We start from the raw sequence: 15,009 nt of genomic DNA on the forward strand, positions 1-15,009 counted from the left end.
AACATAAGGGTCTCAAATTAAAAGACGGGGGAACTGGGCTTGTTATGAATAGTGTGTCGTACAACAGCAAATAAAATTCACCATTGTGTGAACATTGGTTTTTACTCTTGTTTAGTAAAGACTGTTCAATTGAACCTGGAAAAAAAACATCTTTACATTTAATGTAGACATCAAAAAAATATTTCCCTAATTTTCTATAAATGCCAGTTATCTCCTCACAGCAGCAGTTAAGAAAAATCAAAAATCAGATCCATTAGGTCAGTTGTTATGTGTGTCAATCAATGTGTCGACTGTGTACTAATAAACCCAACGTGAGCTCCTGCTGTGTGCACTGGTGGGTTCAATGCATTAAAGTTCAACTCAGATGAACTTTGAAGTCTGTCTTTGTATGTTGGAGCTTGGTATTATTTTTAACTGACTCGGTGAGATTTACATTGAATTATCTCTATTTTAAAAAATGCAATATTAACTCAGAACACAGAAGAACGCAGCCAGGATCATCAATATTCTTTATAGATATTTATACATTTCTTAAAGTACTGGTGCTGAAATCCAGAGTAGCAGCCAAATTCTAAGCAGCAAAACATTTATTTGAGAGTATAACCAATGTTATCAATGCAAATCTTCGCATATTCCTATTCAAAGCTAAACGAGTGCAAATAGGTTCATTGAGGAGTCACATGCGCCGGCAATTTTTCCAGCATTCTCCACTTTGGAGTTAAAAAAACATGGTAAAAATGATTAAAAGCCACTCGGCAAGCTTAACAGGACATGTAATTTTTTTTTAGCCTTTTCCAGTATGTTAATGAAATTTCCTTGATGGTGGGGGTGGAGGCATACGCCATGTTTTTGTGTCTGCTGGGTTGCGGGGATTGGGTAGAGTGGTTTGAAAACAGCAAATTGTGATTACCATTGATCTCATTTGTCAAATGCCTAATCTCTGACTCATCGACGACACGGCCACGTTGGGTGATGCCAAAACGCTTTCCCCCGCTTCTTTAAATCCCAAACAAGCATTGAGGGAAGCTGAGATAAGCAAGAATTTATCCTTTTAAAGACACTCCCGTAATCCGACCGCAGTGGGTGGAAAAGGGGGGGCTTTCATCCTTTAGAGATTTACTCTGGATTACAGCTAGTCCCTCAAATTAAACCCAAAAAAGTTTCCCCAGTTGCTCATGCTAGTTGGGCGACTGGCTTCCAACCAGTGGAGCTAAAAAAAAATCAGATGAAAGTCTAGAATTGGAACATAGCTCTTCCTCAGCCATCAAACTCTAATTCTGTTTCTAAATTGACCATCGGTGCTGATGCCCAAAATACTAAATGCTGCATCTACCTGATTTTCTTTGCCAACCGGCTTAGTCTTAAACAAGCTCCCCAAGCCAAACCATCCTTTGCCCGACACAACTTCCCATTGCAAAAACAAGGCCAAATCTGCAGCTTAGAGGCTCAAATAATCATCAGTGAGTAGCGTACAAATCTAAAGACACAACATCACTGCCACGTTGGTCCTCCCCCATTGCGCTAGTTCTCCATTTGCTGTTCTCTGAAAGTGGACGACCACACATGAACGTGTGTATCATACATACACACACATATTTAAAATAGTAGCTTACCAAATCCATTTGTATTGCAACTGGTACCAAAAAAAGTGAACCGTTTGTTGGCTGATTTCAATGTAAAAGAATGACGCAAAACCATGGAGTGCCCACATAATTAGAGCTCTTTAACATAGCTTCGTGATGACCTCAGCGCTCTGATTGCCGAAGAATAACACAACCAAAGCCAAAGATTGAAAGTACCTAGACTCTTTCTTTAAGGAGCACATGTTCCGCCACTCTACCTTTCTAACTGGAACAGAGAGCAGCTCTCAGGTGGAACTAAAGACGTTAGCATGGAAAAAGACAACACTTAGCGAGGCCGAGTGCTTTTCGTTCATTAACTTGGCTGTCTGGGCTGCGCTGTCAAACGTTAGACGTGAGGGGAAAGTCAAAACACAATGGCCCATTGTGCGCCACAGCCTTAATATTATTTTCTAATGCCGAAAGTGATCCCCAGGAGGAGGCGGAGACATGATCAATTCAGAAGCAAGGCAGTCATAAGTATTATCATTAGTGGGGTTTTCATTCTTTGCCCAGAAAGAGGCGATATCGTCTATTCCTGGCACGCATCTTTAGCAACTTGACCTGGTATTACTCAAGCAAAGAAATAGATTCTCATCCCTCTTGAAACCGCCACTGGGTGTAAATGATATGCCAAGGCCCTTTTCTGGAAACCTATAATCCCAGAAACAGTAGCCCTGGCAGAAACCTGTGTATCTGTGTGTGTGTATGAATGCAAAAAAATACAAAGCGCTCTTTAATGGAAAGGTGAGACTTTCAAACAACAAATCCCCGACACCAAACATCAGCAAAATTCCTTCCCAGAGCCTTCATTCTGCCATTTAATTCTTAATGTCATCTCGCAGCTCTTCTGCTTTATGCCAGACTCAATCACAACGACTGCTTGGAGATTTGAACACATCATGAATGAGAATAGGAGCTAAACGCACAGAGTGGGGGGCGACAACGACGGAGGGAGAAGCGATAAAAGAAGGGGATAACAGGGGTGACGCCGTCGGGGGGATGAGAAAGGGAGAAATAAAGGCAGTTACACAGAGCGGGGGAATGTGAGGCCTCTACAGTCGGTCATAGTCCATTAGACTGGCTGAATGCAAGAGCTGCAGCTTATTACATGCTCTACATCTGTGTGGATGCAGAACACACAATTACAGCATCCCGCCATTCTGCGGCCACATCACCCAGTGCCTCTGAGGCACTTGGTTTCTACCACCGCTACTATTGAAACCTCCGTATATTTGTTTCCTGTCGTAAACAGGTTTTGTCTTGAAAAGTACACAGTGCTAATAATCTCAAATGAAATTAAGGGCTTCTACACCACTGGCCCAAACGAGACAGCAATGCTACATTGGCGTGAGCATGCTGGCTATTTCAGTGTTGCTTTTATAGTGCCTATTTTATAATTCAAGCTAATTCCAGATAACATTGCTTCATAGTAGAGTGGTAGCTTGACTAAAAAATACTTCTGTTTTTCACATTTGATAGTTTGCTTTGTTTTCACTCAATGTTTAAAATATGGTGTAATCCGCTTCTTTAAAAAAAGGAATAAATAGAGCAATGAAAGCTTTGATATAATAACATGTTGGCAAGGAAAGTCGCTCTTTGCAATGTAAGAACTACACATTACATTCTATTTATATTTGTTTAATATATATTTTCCAAGCCGCTTATCCTCACAAGGCCAAAAACGGGCCGTAAATTGGGAAATATTTATTTCATAAATGCGAGAATTGATTGCCTGTTCAAGGTACACATAATTTTGAATCATTGTACCTTGAAATGTAGTAGTGATAGCATTGCAAAGAGTAAAGGCATAGCTGCAGCATTGCAAAGAGTAAAGGCATAGCTGCATTGCAGGTGGCGGCATTTTTCCACCTGTGCAGGCAAACTGTTTGACAAGTCTTCCTACTTACTATTCTACAATAATGCATGCAGAAGTTGACATTTAATCTGATGGGGGAAATGCTAACTAACCTCCTCCCGCTACCTCCTTGTTTTAGGCCTCTGCAAAAGGTCACTCGTCCCCGGTGCCAGAGCTGGCTGCTCAAAGTACCTCCCGTTCTTGGTAAGTTTTTAATAAATAATCCTTTTGCTACTCAATTGTGAAACAAGTCATAAGCCCATTTTACATAAATCAATATTCCAACAACACAGCTTTAATTCATCAAGTACTGGTTGCCATTATAACCCCATCTGTCAGCAAGTAGCAAAAAAAAAACCTGAAATGATTAAAATTGCAGCCCACACAAAAATGGACAATTCTGTAGTAATGGAAAATGAAACAATAACGGTTCAGCCTTAATATAGTGTATTTGACTTTTGACAAGGGTGAAATATTCTTAAACTATATATACATACTGTTTTTTTCCCCCCACAACTTTCTGGTGATAGGTTTGAGACAAGTATTTAAAACAAACACACTTAGTTACCAAAAAACATCCATACAATGACCAAAAACATTACGTTTATGCCAAAAATCCAACTGGAAGTTACCAGAAATATGATCAAAACTTAAAATACCCAATTGCATATACTCTGTGGTTAAATTCCATTGTTTGTTCAAATCCCTATGTCCTAGAGACAGTTTTTTTGCCCTATTTTGTGTGTAGTCTGTGTAGAGTGCAACGCCCCCTCCTCCCATTTAGCATAGCAAATCTTTGCTTTTGTGTTTTTAAATATTCAGGCTGACCTTTTCTCCCCTTTTAAGAAATGTAGTCCGTTCTCATGGGCCAACTTGCGTCCCATTACGGGAAGATGAGCAATTTCTTTTTCCATGATATCCACCTACAGTCATAAGTTTCTTTGAAAGCTTAATAAACCTTTGCAGGAAACAATGCTGATCGTTACACACTTGATGGTAAACATTTGCATATTCATGTGCTCTGTTGGGACTTGAGACAGTCTGGTGATTTCCAAGAAAGGAAACACATTGTGGCATATTTATGTCTGAGAGTTTAATTTGAGAAATTAAAAGCAGGAGAAGGGTGGGTGAAAAAATGCCACTGGATGCTCATTTAAATGGGTAATTAAGTCTATGCAACATTGCTTGCAGAGCTTAACAAGGTACGTAATGATGTCCTGTTCCCCAGTGATAAACATCATCACCACGTCCATTTCTTTTTTCGTTATTTAGCCTTCTACAAATGACATTTCAAGCCATCAACTTCAGTCCAAAGTTCTTGTTGGCATTTGCGTGTGCTAAAAGTCTCAAGAGAGATTTAGACTAGCGGACTCTGATTTTGCATTGAATCTCCTTTTTATAGTTTATGCTAAATATCCCCACAATTTTCTGCCTCTTCAGTGGCTCTGAACAAAGCCGGATAGGGAAATGATAATTGTAGCCACTTTATGTCTGCTGAGTAAAATATGTTATCATACACAGTATAAAATCCACTTAAACCACTATCTTCGCTTAATGCCTCCGTCTGTGTTGGACACGCTGAAGTAATATTTATCTCCAAAGTACAAAATCAGCTCTAACAATAGAAATGTGACATTTTCTGCTACTATACTACAATGCTTCCCCATTTGAAGGCCAAATTAAATAAGAGGGGGAAAATGCTCACATATTATTGCCGAAAATTTATCATTTTTACTAAAATGTTAGCAAACGTTGAATCCCAAAAGTTAAAGTTCTCACAAATGTCATGTAAAAACATGTCGAAGCTAAAGTGTCATTCTTAAATCAGGAAAACATAAACGTTTTTAGCAAAGGTTGCAAAGGTAGTCGACAATAGTACCCAAGAGCTTTCCATAAAACACACACTCGAAAAATAGCAAAGCCTATGCCTTTCAAACACTTCGGTAATTAAAAGGATCATCTGACACTCAATCAGTGTGGCAGTCCAAAACTTGTCTTGGGAGATGAAAAGCTCCTACATTTATTTATTATTTTTAAATCGGCACCAACTGCAACAAAAACATCTGATGAAAGCACACATCTCTATTTCGCCAAGCCTTCAAATTTCCATGCAATTTACATAAGTGCACTTTCTCTTTACTTAGTCGGTGACCTGAGCGAACAGTTGATACTTTAAAACAACAATCCAGTTATATTCTGCACAATCTTATCATACGAACGGGGGAACAAAGCCACTGCCTATTTTAATATCCAATCCATGAATATTTTCCAAGCATGAAATGAGCCAACACTATGTACAGTAACATAACACGTTAAGCAATTAGATACACCCCTGGTGAAAAGGACAGCATTTGTGGCTAACCGTGTAGTCAGCATGACATCATTAACTACAATATAATTTAAAATGCAGGTTCAGGATGTATGATTATAGACAATGTCTCTCCATCCTGAGTCAGCCTCTTGGATGTAAATGATAATGTCACACAACTCATGTTTTATATAAATGAGACAACCCATAAGAGATGTTCTGTGAGTGGCATTTGAGTGTGTACTTGTGTATTCCTCACAAGTGTAAAAAGGCCACCTGCAATGATGTGAGTGACAGCAACATGCAGCCTCTCGCTCAATATGACAGGTTTGGCTATTGCCACGCATACCTCAATGATGTTTAGAAGCTCTTAGTTTTAATATGTGAAATTATTCTACCTGGTAAAAAAAAAGTTGAATTATTTATCAATCTTTATTGATTGACTAAAAATGATTACACATCTCAAGAGTAACAATAAAGTCGTTGAATGTGCGTTAGCCAGCGTAGTGATCATGTTGTTGGCATAGTAGGGGCAGTCCTCTGGTTACAATGATCAGGACCTTCGATGTTTGGATTTAGTCCCAGCGTCGTAGTTTCTCCTTGGCTAGTGCATAGTGCTTGTCTGTGTGTTTCTGCGTCGGGAGTACAAAGGACAAGGGGGACGTAAAGGGTGTTATCTACTGCTTGAATTTTTCACTAGGGAGAATGCAATATGCACAACTGCAGATATGATGCCTTATGGGAATCCTGCAACTATCCTTTGCCCGTCTGTTGTTTGAGTCCAGGATATGTATCTATTCAAAAATCATCCATTGCATATGCTATTGAGAGCCTTTAACTAGGGTAAATAATTCAACATAAAACAACTATCCTTATCATGGCATTTTCTCCAAAGTTGAAGGACAGAATTCCACCAGTTGAGAGTCATTTCAATCCCATTTGTTTGTGTTGCAAATGGTGCCGTCATTGTACAGCATTTCTTAATCCAGTGTAATATTTGTGTGTGCTGCTTGTGTCAACAGCAGATGTCACACCGGGAAGCAGATAAAACAATAGCAAGTGTGCCACGGAAGTAAACATGGTTAAAGGTTAACGTGAGGCTTCATTCAAACCGCCAGACACAGGAGCTGGCTTCCTCAAAGAGAGGCTTGTCGACTTGAGGACAAGTGGGCAGCGATGGAGGCTGCGTGCTAAGCAGGCCGGCCTCCATCAAGCCAATCAAGTGACTCTAAGACAACATTGGCCCAGACACCTGGCACTGGCACTCGCTCACCCGGCTTCACTTCTTTCTCTCGGCTCTGTTTGCCCTCGGAAGACTCCATCGGTGTGGCTCGGAGCTTTGCATTTAAGATTATCGAAATCAATCGAACCTCATTTGTCGAACGCTTTACTTTTTCATTAGCTCAGGCAAATCGAGGGTTGGCTAATCCGCCTGCAAATGTGCTTTTATTGGATAATTAAGACCGGGGAGAAGGATGCTTCAGGAACGCCTGCAAAACTCTAGTCAGGTTGATGTGTGTGTTTTTTTTAAGATTACAGTTGCTCATTATAGCAATACAAACAGAGACGAACATAAATGTTTTGCTCAGGTAATATGAGCATACACAAGTATGTCTTAGTTTACACCCCTTGTAGCCTGCGTCACATTGCTGTGCCATATTAATAATATTCTCAAGGTAGTGTAACTATCAAACAAATCTAAATAAATGCTTACAGAGCTGACACATAATCTTTTAATCTGTGTCAGACCTAGTGTTCCAAAAAGTCATTGGGGCAACCAATCTCTACTGTAATCGTTTTCAACTGTCGCTTTACAGGTCACCACGTAGACACTGTCAATTGGCCAACCATCCCTAACATAATTTCTTATTCATGCACTGCCTCAGACCCAATTTCGGAAAGGCCACTAAATCAGAACACTTCATTGACCTCTCTAGAACCATCGGTGTCTGAATATCTTGGGATCATCAGCTAATAGATCAATAGCCATCTTGTGTCTTATTGTAAAACCTCCAGCACCCCACCTTCTTCTCAATGAATGTCAAAGAGAGATTGGGCTCATCAATTGCAACTCTCTGTGGTGGCATGTGGACACTAACCCTTTCCTAACGCTGCCTTGAGGAGTGCGCGTCACACGATTTCCTCTGCAGAAAACGCAATGACGTATATTTGTAGTCACTCCCTGTTTCTTACCCTCGCAGGACAGAGGAGAAGTGGGTCATGACGGCAGAGAGGTGTGTGTGGCGCGGGAAATTCAATGAAGCAGTTCATACATTGAAAAAATCTATGAAATAAAGATCGGCTGGTCTGCATACACTGTCAACTTAAATAGTTTTTCTCGTCTGACTTTCTCTGCTCTGCTGGAGCCGTGCATGGTACGTCAGGATAATTCAATGGCTGGCTGCACGGGGCATTCGTGCGTTCGCACTGCACGGCCGCACTGCCAAATGAACGGTGAGCAGGAAATTTAGGCAATGATTATTCTTTCCGCTAGCACCTGAAATTACATTTGATCGAGCTAATTGGTTAGATCAATATACCGTTGCTTTGAGAGATTTGTGTTTTGTGTTGGACCACATCTAAAGCACAGAAACTAAAGGCTGGAAGAATGGCAAATTATTCTTTTCATATAGCAAAATCCTTTTAGTCTCTGGTCAAATTCAATATCTCCTTGAAATGCCTTCAACATTTCAGTCAGATGTACTGACATATGGTCGCACATGCCATTTCAAATAGCTTAACCTTCCATCAGTAACGGGCAGACATTTCCCTGACAGCACCATCTTGGCTGTGATGGAGTGCTAAATATCACCACCAACTTGAGATGTTTTGAAATGTGTCAAATAGCATCTTGCCATCCCAATGATGCTCTCAAAAGATATCAAGCGGATCTTTCAGCCCCTTTGAATGATGAAGCCAGTCTAAAACAACTTAGCTTCTCAAATTCAACTCCAGTCTGCTTTACTTTCTTTCCCCATCGCAATACACTGTCCAAAGCAACTGGTCACAGTTTCTCACCTCTGGCAGTGGCATGCCGTTGATGATGAGGTCTGGCTGCTGGTGGCCCTGCCCAGTGAACGGTTGCTGATAGCCGTGGTTGGGTGCGGTATTGCGTGAGTTCTGGTTTTCCACGTTGAGGAAGGTGCTCTCAGAGCGCCTGCAGCCCAGCGGCAGGCTCTGCTGGTGGTAGTCAAAGTAGTTGAGCGAGGAGGTGAGTGATGAGCAACTCACCACGTTCATCTTGTCCGTTTCCTCGACATCGCGGGGAACCAGGCGGATGTCGTTCTTGTTCAGCTTCTTTTTCTTGCTTGACTTCTTCTGATTACCATAGGAGTACTCGGCCACCCTGCGCAAGTAGAAGAAACTGAACAGACTCAATAAAGCGGTGCTCTGTCTTGGCCTTCCTTCTGAACAGTCAAAGATATGCATACACACCACCCTCATGCCAAATAAGATGATGTTTGGGTCCAACGGCTTCCAAACAAAACCCAAATCCAGTGGTAGGAAGTCCCACTTATCCTATGGGCTGTTCTTGACAGCAACCCACGTCAAATCTATTTTGCTTGGTACTTCAATTTTGACATTAAATGGATTGGACCTCTATTGCCGGAAATGGCAGTAAATGAATTTGAGGCACTACCAACACTGAGATAGCAATGTAGCTTTCTTGTATGTTTGGATTTGCATGCTCAACAGTGGACATGTCACAAACAGGCATTGGATATGCAAACAGGCCAAAATCCACAAATACAAATGACACTGGTTCATCACAGCCCCACTGGGATATACAACCCACTTTTATCCAAATCATCCAAACCAAACTTTTTGACTATCAAGCAAGCAGACTAGCAGTATGGAGTATGTTAAGGGGGCTGCAGATTCATTTTCATTTTGCTGCTCTCCACATTTTCCACAAACCCGAATATCATTTTGACTCAAATAAGTGCAAATGAGCAGCATATTCGTGCTATATTTGATCAAAGGCTAATCCGAGAGTAGGAAATAGCAAATTCTTCACACAGACTAGTGGATTTCCACAGCAGAACAGATGCTGTGTCCAAATGTCACTCGACATAATTATTGAATTTTGTGTGTCATCTTGTGGTTCTTTGCAATACTTTAAAGGATACTATTTCAATCATCACTCCTTAGAGCATATGGTGTATATGGTTCAAATGTGAGTTATTTTTCTCTGATGGCGTCTATAATATCTGTGTGATTGCTGCACGCACTGGCCTCCGTTTCTTCAAAAAAACTAAAACTAAATGCAGCTGTAATTAACCCAGCACGTCTACATTTGTGCAGGCTAAGAAACGACATTGTTTTTTTCCTTACATCTTGAAAAGAGCTGTCATTCCACCCTGAAACCCATGCACCCACCCGTATTCAGTTCTCTTGATTTGATGGTTAAAAAAAGAAGGGAAGCTGTGGAGCAAAGCGTTTTCCACCTCATTTCCATTCATCATTTAGCCTGTCTCCTTCCGCTCTATGTTGCCTCCAAATGCAAATCTGGGAAGGAGTGGTTATTGTTTTGAATCAGCCAGGTTGACTGAGAACCAGCAATCAATTGGAAATAATTTCGTCAAGCTAGAGGATTGACTAAGAAGGGTGGAAATCACAACACGTGATTAAACCAAGAGTAGAGTGCTTTGCATTTCAAAAACGAGTTAATTGTTTCAACTTCAAGCAAGATTTAGAAATTGTGCAAGAGAAAACGCAAGTTCACCCTGAAATCCCTTTCTATTAAGATTCCGCTACAGTTGTAACCATTTACAGTGAAACAGGCTTCAATTTAAAACACTTAAATATTAACCTCCTCAAATTGGCTGTCGAGATGGTTAGATGCACTCAGCCAAATCAGTGATGTACTTTTGTACCACCTAATGAGCACCAGTACGGAACCATAGATAATTGGCAGGCAATATTGGAATATTTCTCTGCGTTTTCAGCTTTGTCAGGTTTATGTTTAGGTGTACTTAATGTTATGTCTTGTGATTGGAGTAAACGGCGCAAAGGACAGAAACAAGTAGATGTGTAATATTTCAGAGAGATGATGGCCCACGTGCAAAAAATAAATATATCCACCAAAGTGACGTCCAAACTTGACTTCCAACAATATGTGAAGCCAAATATGATTATGGCTGCAGGTGAAGTCTCAAATCCAATCTATATGTAAATGCATAATGTTAATGTGGCACCGAGGCTGATTGCAGATTGATGAACAAAAACAAAACATTCAATGTGAAGAAAAAAATAATGACGTGCTACTTTCTAGGAAATCTTTTAATATTGCGATTTTTTTGTTTATTGAGCCCGTCAGAGAGGGAATTGAAGGTGGCCAAAACTTGACCAATCGCTTAATTATAGAAGATTAAAGTTAATAACGAACAATCAGCCACGGTTAAATAAGACTGCGACTGTCACCCAAGCAACAGGGCGTTAATTGTCCGGCCACACGCCCACAAATTGAACATGACACTCATACTTATGAGCCAATTGGTCACAAAGGAAAGATTAAATCAGTCAATCACGAGTACCATTGCTCTTCAGATGTTGTAATTCTATTTCAAATGCAGCCTTAAATTAAAATCTGCAGCCCCAAAATGCTCCAGAAAAGCATAGCAAAATGCACACACGAACAAAAGAAGATCATTACCTGCAGTTGTAGGTCCGAATTTCCTTGTTGTCCCTCTTGCACTTTACCGCCACAAAGATCATGGTGACGAAGAGGATGGCGGCGATTGAGCCCAGAGCGATGATGAAGATGAGGGACAGGTTGACGGGTCCAATGGATTCCTGGGCATTCAGGTCCGGCGACAGGTACACCACGATGTAGGCTGAAGCAGACAGGGATGGCTTGCCGTGATCTCGGGCCACCACCGTTATCTCATAGGTGGATTTGGCGTTCTCGCTGAACATGCGGGTGGAGTGCACTTCTCCGTTGACTTGGTCAATCTCAAAAAAGGCCCTGTCTCCTTCGGAGATGGTGTAGGTGAGCCGTCCATTCTCGCCTTCGTCATAGTCGTCCGCTTTCACCTGGGTCACCGTGTAGCCCGCGCCAGCGTTCCTGGGGATAGACACCTCAGCGGTGCCGTTCACCAGGGGCGGGTTGGTCATGACGGGCGTGTTGTCGTTGACATCCAGCACCACAATTCTCACAGTGGCGTTGCTCGACAAGGACGGATTGCCATTGTCTCGAGCCAGAACTTTAAAGTCAAAAGTCCTCGTGTATTCGTGATCGAAGGACCTCATGGAGTAAATTCGGCCTGATGGGTTAATGCTCACGTAGGTGTTAACATCCATGTGCTTAATCTCACCGGGCACAATGGAGTACGAGACTGTTCCATTCATGCCCAGGTCGGGGTCTTCTGCTGAGACCGCCAGCAGGCAGGATCCGGGTAGGTTGTTCTCCATCACCATCTCCTGATAGTGTGGCTTGAGGAAATGTGGCGGGTTGTCGTTCTCGTCCGTCACTTTGACCACTAGCGATTTGGTGGCGCGCAGGGGCGGGATGCCGCTATCCTCTGCGTGGATTGTCAGGTTGTACGTGTCCTTCTGCTCACGGTCAAGCCGACCGTCCACCAGGATGGTGGAGAAGCTCTCGTACTCCTGTAGCCGAAAGGGGACGTTGCCCTGGAGTCGGCATTGCACTTTGCCGTTGTCCCCTGCGTCTTTGTCAGAAACGCGCACCAGGGCAATGACGTACCCACGCTGCGCGTTTTCGCTCACCTCCACCATCTCCGTGTTGAGGGACAGCAGGTTGATGACAGGCGGGTTGTCGTTGGTGTCCATCAGGTTCACTGTGACTTTGCAGTGCGCCGGTATGGAGTTGGGACCCAAATCTTTGGCCTGAACGTCAATCTCGTAAATCTGGGTGCTCTCGTAATCCAGGATGCCATTGACTGTGATGACACCTGTCCGGGCATCAATTCTGAAGGCGTCCCTCGTCTTTTCGGTGACGTAACTGTTGAACGCGTACACCACCTCTCCGTTGGGCCCCTCGTCGGGATCGGTTGCATTTAAATCTATGACCAGAGTGTTGATGGGTGAGTTCTCCATCACACTGACGGTGTACACTGGCTCGTCAAAAACGGGGTTGTTGTCGTTGGAATCGATGACTTTGATGTTTAATTGAACCGCGCCTATTTTTGGTGGGTCTCCTCCGTCCTCCGCGCTGATCTCGTAAGCGTAATGGGACTGGGTCTCTCTGTCTAATGATTTTTGCACCACCAGCTCTGCAATTTTAGAGCCGTCCCCTCGCGTTTTAATCTCCAGTCCGAAAAGATCGTTGGGGGTGATGGAGTACGACTGCACGCTGTACACCCCTGAGTCGGGATCACTGGCCCCCTCTAGGGGAAACCTGGTCCCGGGGGATGCGTTCTCTGAGATCTCGAGCTCAATGTGGCTGGTGGGGAACCTGGGCGCGTTGTCGTTCAAATCCTCAATTTCAACTTTAATGACGCAGATCTCCATCGAGTTGGACATCACCTCCAGAGAAATAATGCACTTGGGGTTCTGGCGGCACACTACATCCCGGTCGATCTTCATTTGCGTGGTGAGAATGCCAGCAGGGCTGAGTTCCACCCAACGCGGCTCGGAATTGGAGATGACCCGCAAAAAAGGCGGCTGCGGAGCGATTTGGAATCCTTGCTTGAGCGCATCCTTTGTCACGTTCCCAATCACAGAGCCGGGCTTCATCTCCTCGTTTATTCCATACTTGAGGTTAATGACCGCCTCGGCGCCGACCCCCAATACAAGCAGCAGCACAAATATATGTATTAACTCCATTTTTCTGACCTGTTGAGTTCGCCTGGATACAATAACTTCATCAACACGCACTCTCACGGACCTCCACCAACATGTCCCGTAAAAGTGTTGAGACCAATGTTCTCGTTGGTATTATTTTTGAGGGGGTTGGGTGCTCCTCAAAACATCTATCGGAGTTGTCCTTCCTCCGGTGCAGTGCAGCGAGGGCGAAGGGTGACGGGGGAGCTATGCACTGCGCGCGGTGTCCGGGCACGCTGCGGTGATGGAAGCGTGCGCGTCTTTATCCCAGCGCCGCCGTGCATGTCCTTACCGAGCAAAATTGGCTCACAGGAGCAAAGCGCATCACTGATCCGAAATGAAGGCGCGGACGGGGAAGGGGGAAAGCTGGGGTGGGGGGTTTACATCCACTGAGTGGCAAGTCCCCTGAAAGATGTAGAAATCTCCCTAGTGGTCAACCTCAAAACTCTTCTCTTGATGTATGCATATAGTCTTCTATTTCAATTCAAAGTCCTTGCTCAACATCTCAAGTCCGATTTTCCTTGCCTGCTGCCGGAATGCCTCGTCATTTCAATAAAGTCCGAGATCTGTTTTAATTCCAGCACTTTTTTTTTTGGTCTTCTTACACCCCCCTCTTCCAAGTCTTGCGGACCGCACTGTTAAAAAAAATCAAAAAACAAATATCCACGTTCTTAAATAAATCCGTGAAAGATATATTTACAGCAGCATCATGCGTAATATTCTGAAGCGAGGAGTTGCTATCATTCCAAATGTAAGAACTCCCATTCGGACATGCGTTCTTCTCGCTTGACTGACACACACTGGCAGACGCGCAGTAGTTTCCGAGCCGGGCGCTCAGTGCGAGCGGACCCGCAGTCCCCCCCACCCATACCTCCCCCTTCCACTAAACCTCCTCAGCCAATCAGGGGTTACATTGCCCGGGCTGAAGTCGCTTGTGGGTGGGGCAATAATGAAAATAAATAAATAAATAAAAGCTGATGGCCAGCAGACACATACCTGCTCATCTCTCCTCTCGTCTGCTCTTTGCAATTACCACATGCAAGCTGTAGTATTGTTTAACACTGCGGATAAGGGAGGTGGGCTGGCTTGGGGGGCAAAGCAAAATGGAAATTCCCCCTCATTTCTATCTCTAACCCACATTTTTTTTTTATTGTAGACAAGATTTTTATTGGACAAATTAGGTGAGCCTGCACATGTCCATCAGTGAACAGAATTCGGTGGGAAAAGAAATGCAAAACATGAATACAATGATGACTGTTTTGTTCTACACTGCCGTATTTAATAAAGGTTCTTATTTGCAGTATGCACCACTGCACGGTGGAATCACAAATGCACGTTAAATCAATATGATTATCTCTATGACTGCCTAAATTGCAGGGATGATAGTACTCACATTGCTAATATATTAGACCCCATTCTGTTGTGAATTTAATATGTAA

The 15,009-nt window shown here is 43.1% G+C and overlaps 2 protein-coding genes across 4 annotated transcripts in view; one reads left to right on the forward strand and one right to left on the reverse strand.

Annotated features, from left to right (window-relative positions):
• Positions 1-14,208, reverse strand: part of pcdh19 (protocadherin 19) — a 49,775-nt gene extending 35,567 nt beyond the window's left edge. The window contains exons 1-2 of one of the 2 annotated variants that reach the window (XM_077609449.1): positions 11,442-14,208; positions 8,804-9,131 (exon numbers count right to left, since the gene is read on the reverse strand). In XM_077609449.1, the coding sequence (XP_077465575.1) occupies positions 8,804-9,131; positions 11,442-13,573 (2,460 nt within the window). In that variant the 5' untranslated portion in view covers positions 13,574-14,208. Of the gene's footprint in view, positions 1-8,803; positions 9,150-11,441 lie in introns of both variants that reach the window. The other variant, XM_077609448.1, reaches the window with a different exon arrangement.
• tnmd (tenomodulin) overlaps positions 1-15,009 on the forward strand; it is a 152,017-nt gene that overhangs the window by 24,170 nt on the left and 112,838 nt on the right. For both annotated transcript variants that reach the window (XM_077609450.1, XM_077609451.1), the window contains exon 2: positions 3,617-3,681. The gene's annotated coding sequence lies outside the window, so the exon portion shown is untranslated. The remainder of the gene's footprint in view (positions 1-3,616; positions 3,682-15,009) is intronic.

The sequence above is a fragment of the Stigmatopora argus genome, chromosome 9 (assembly GCF_051989625.1).
Source record: "Stigmatopora argus isolate UIUO_Sarg chromosome 9, RoL_Sarg_1.0, whole genome shotgun sequence".
NCBI classification, from domain to species: Eukaryota; Metazoa; Chordata; class Actinopteri; order Syngnathiformes; family Syngnathidae; genus Stigmatopora; species Stigmatopora argus.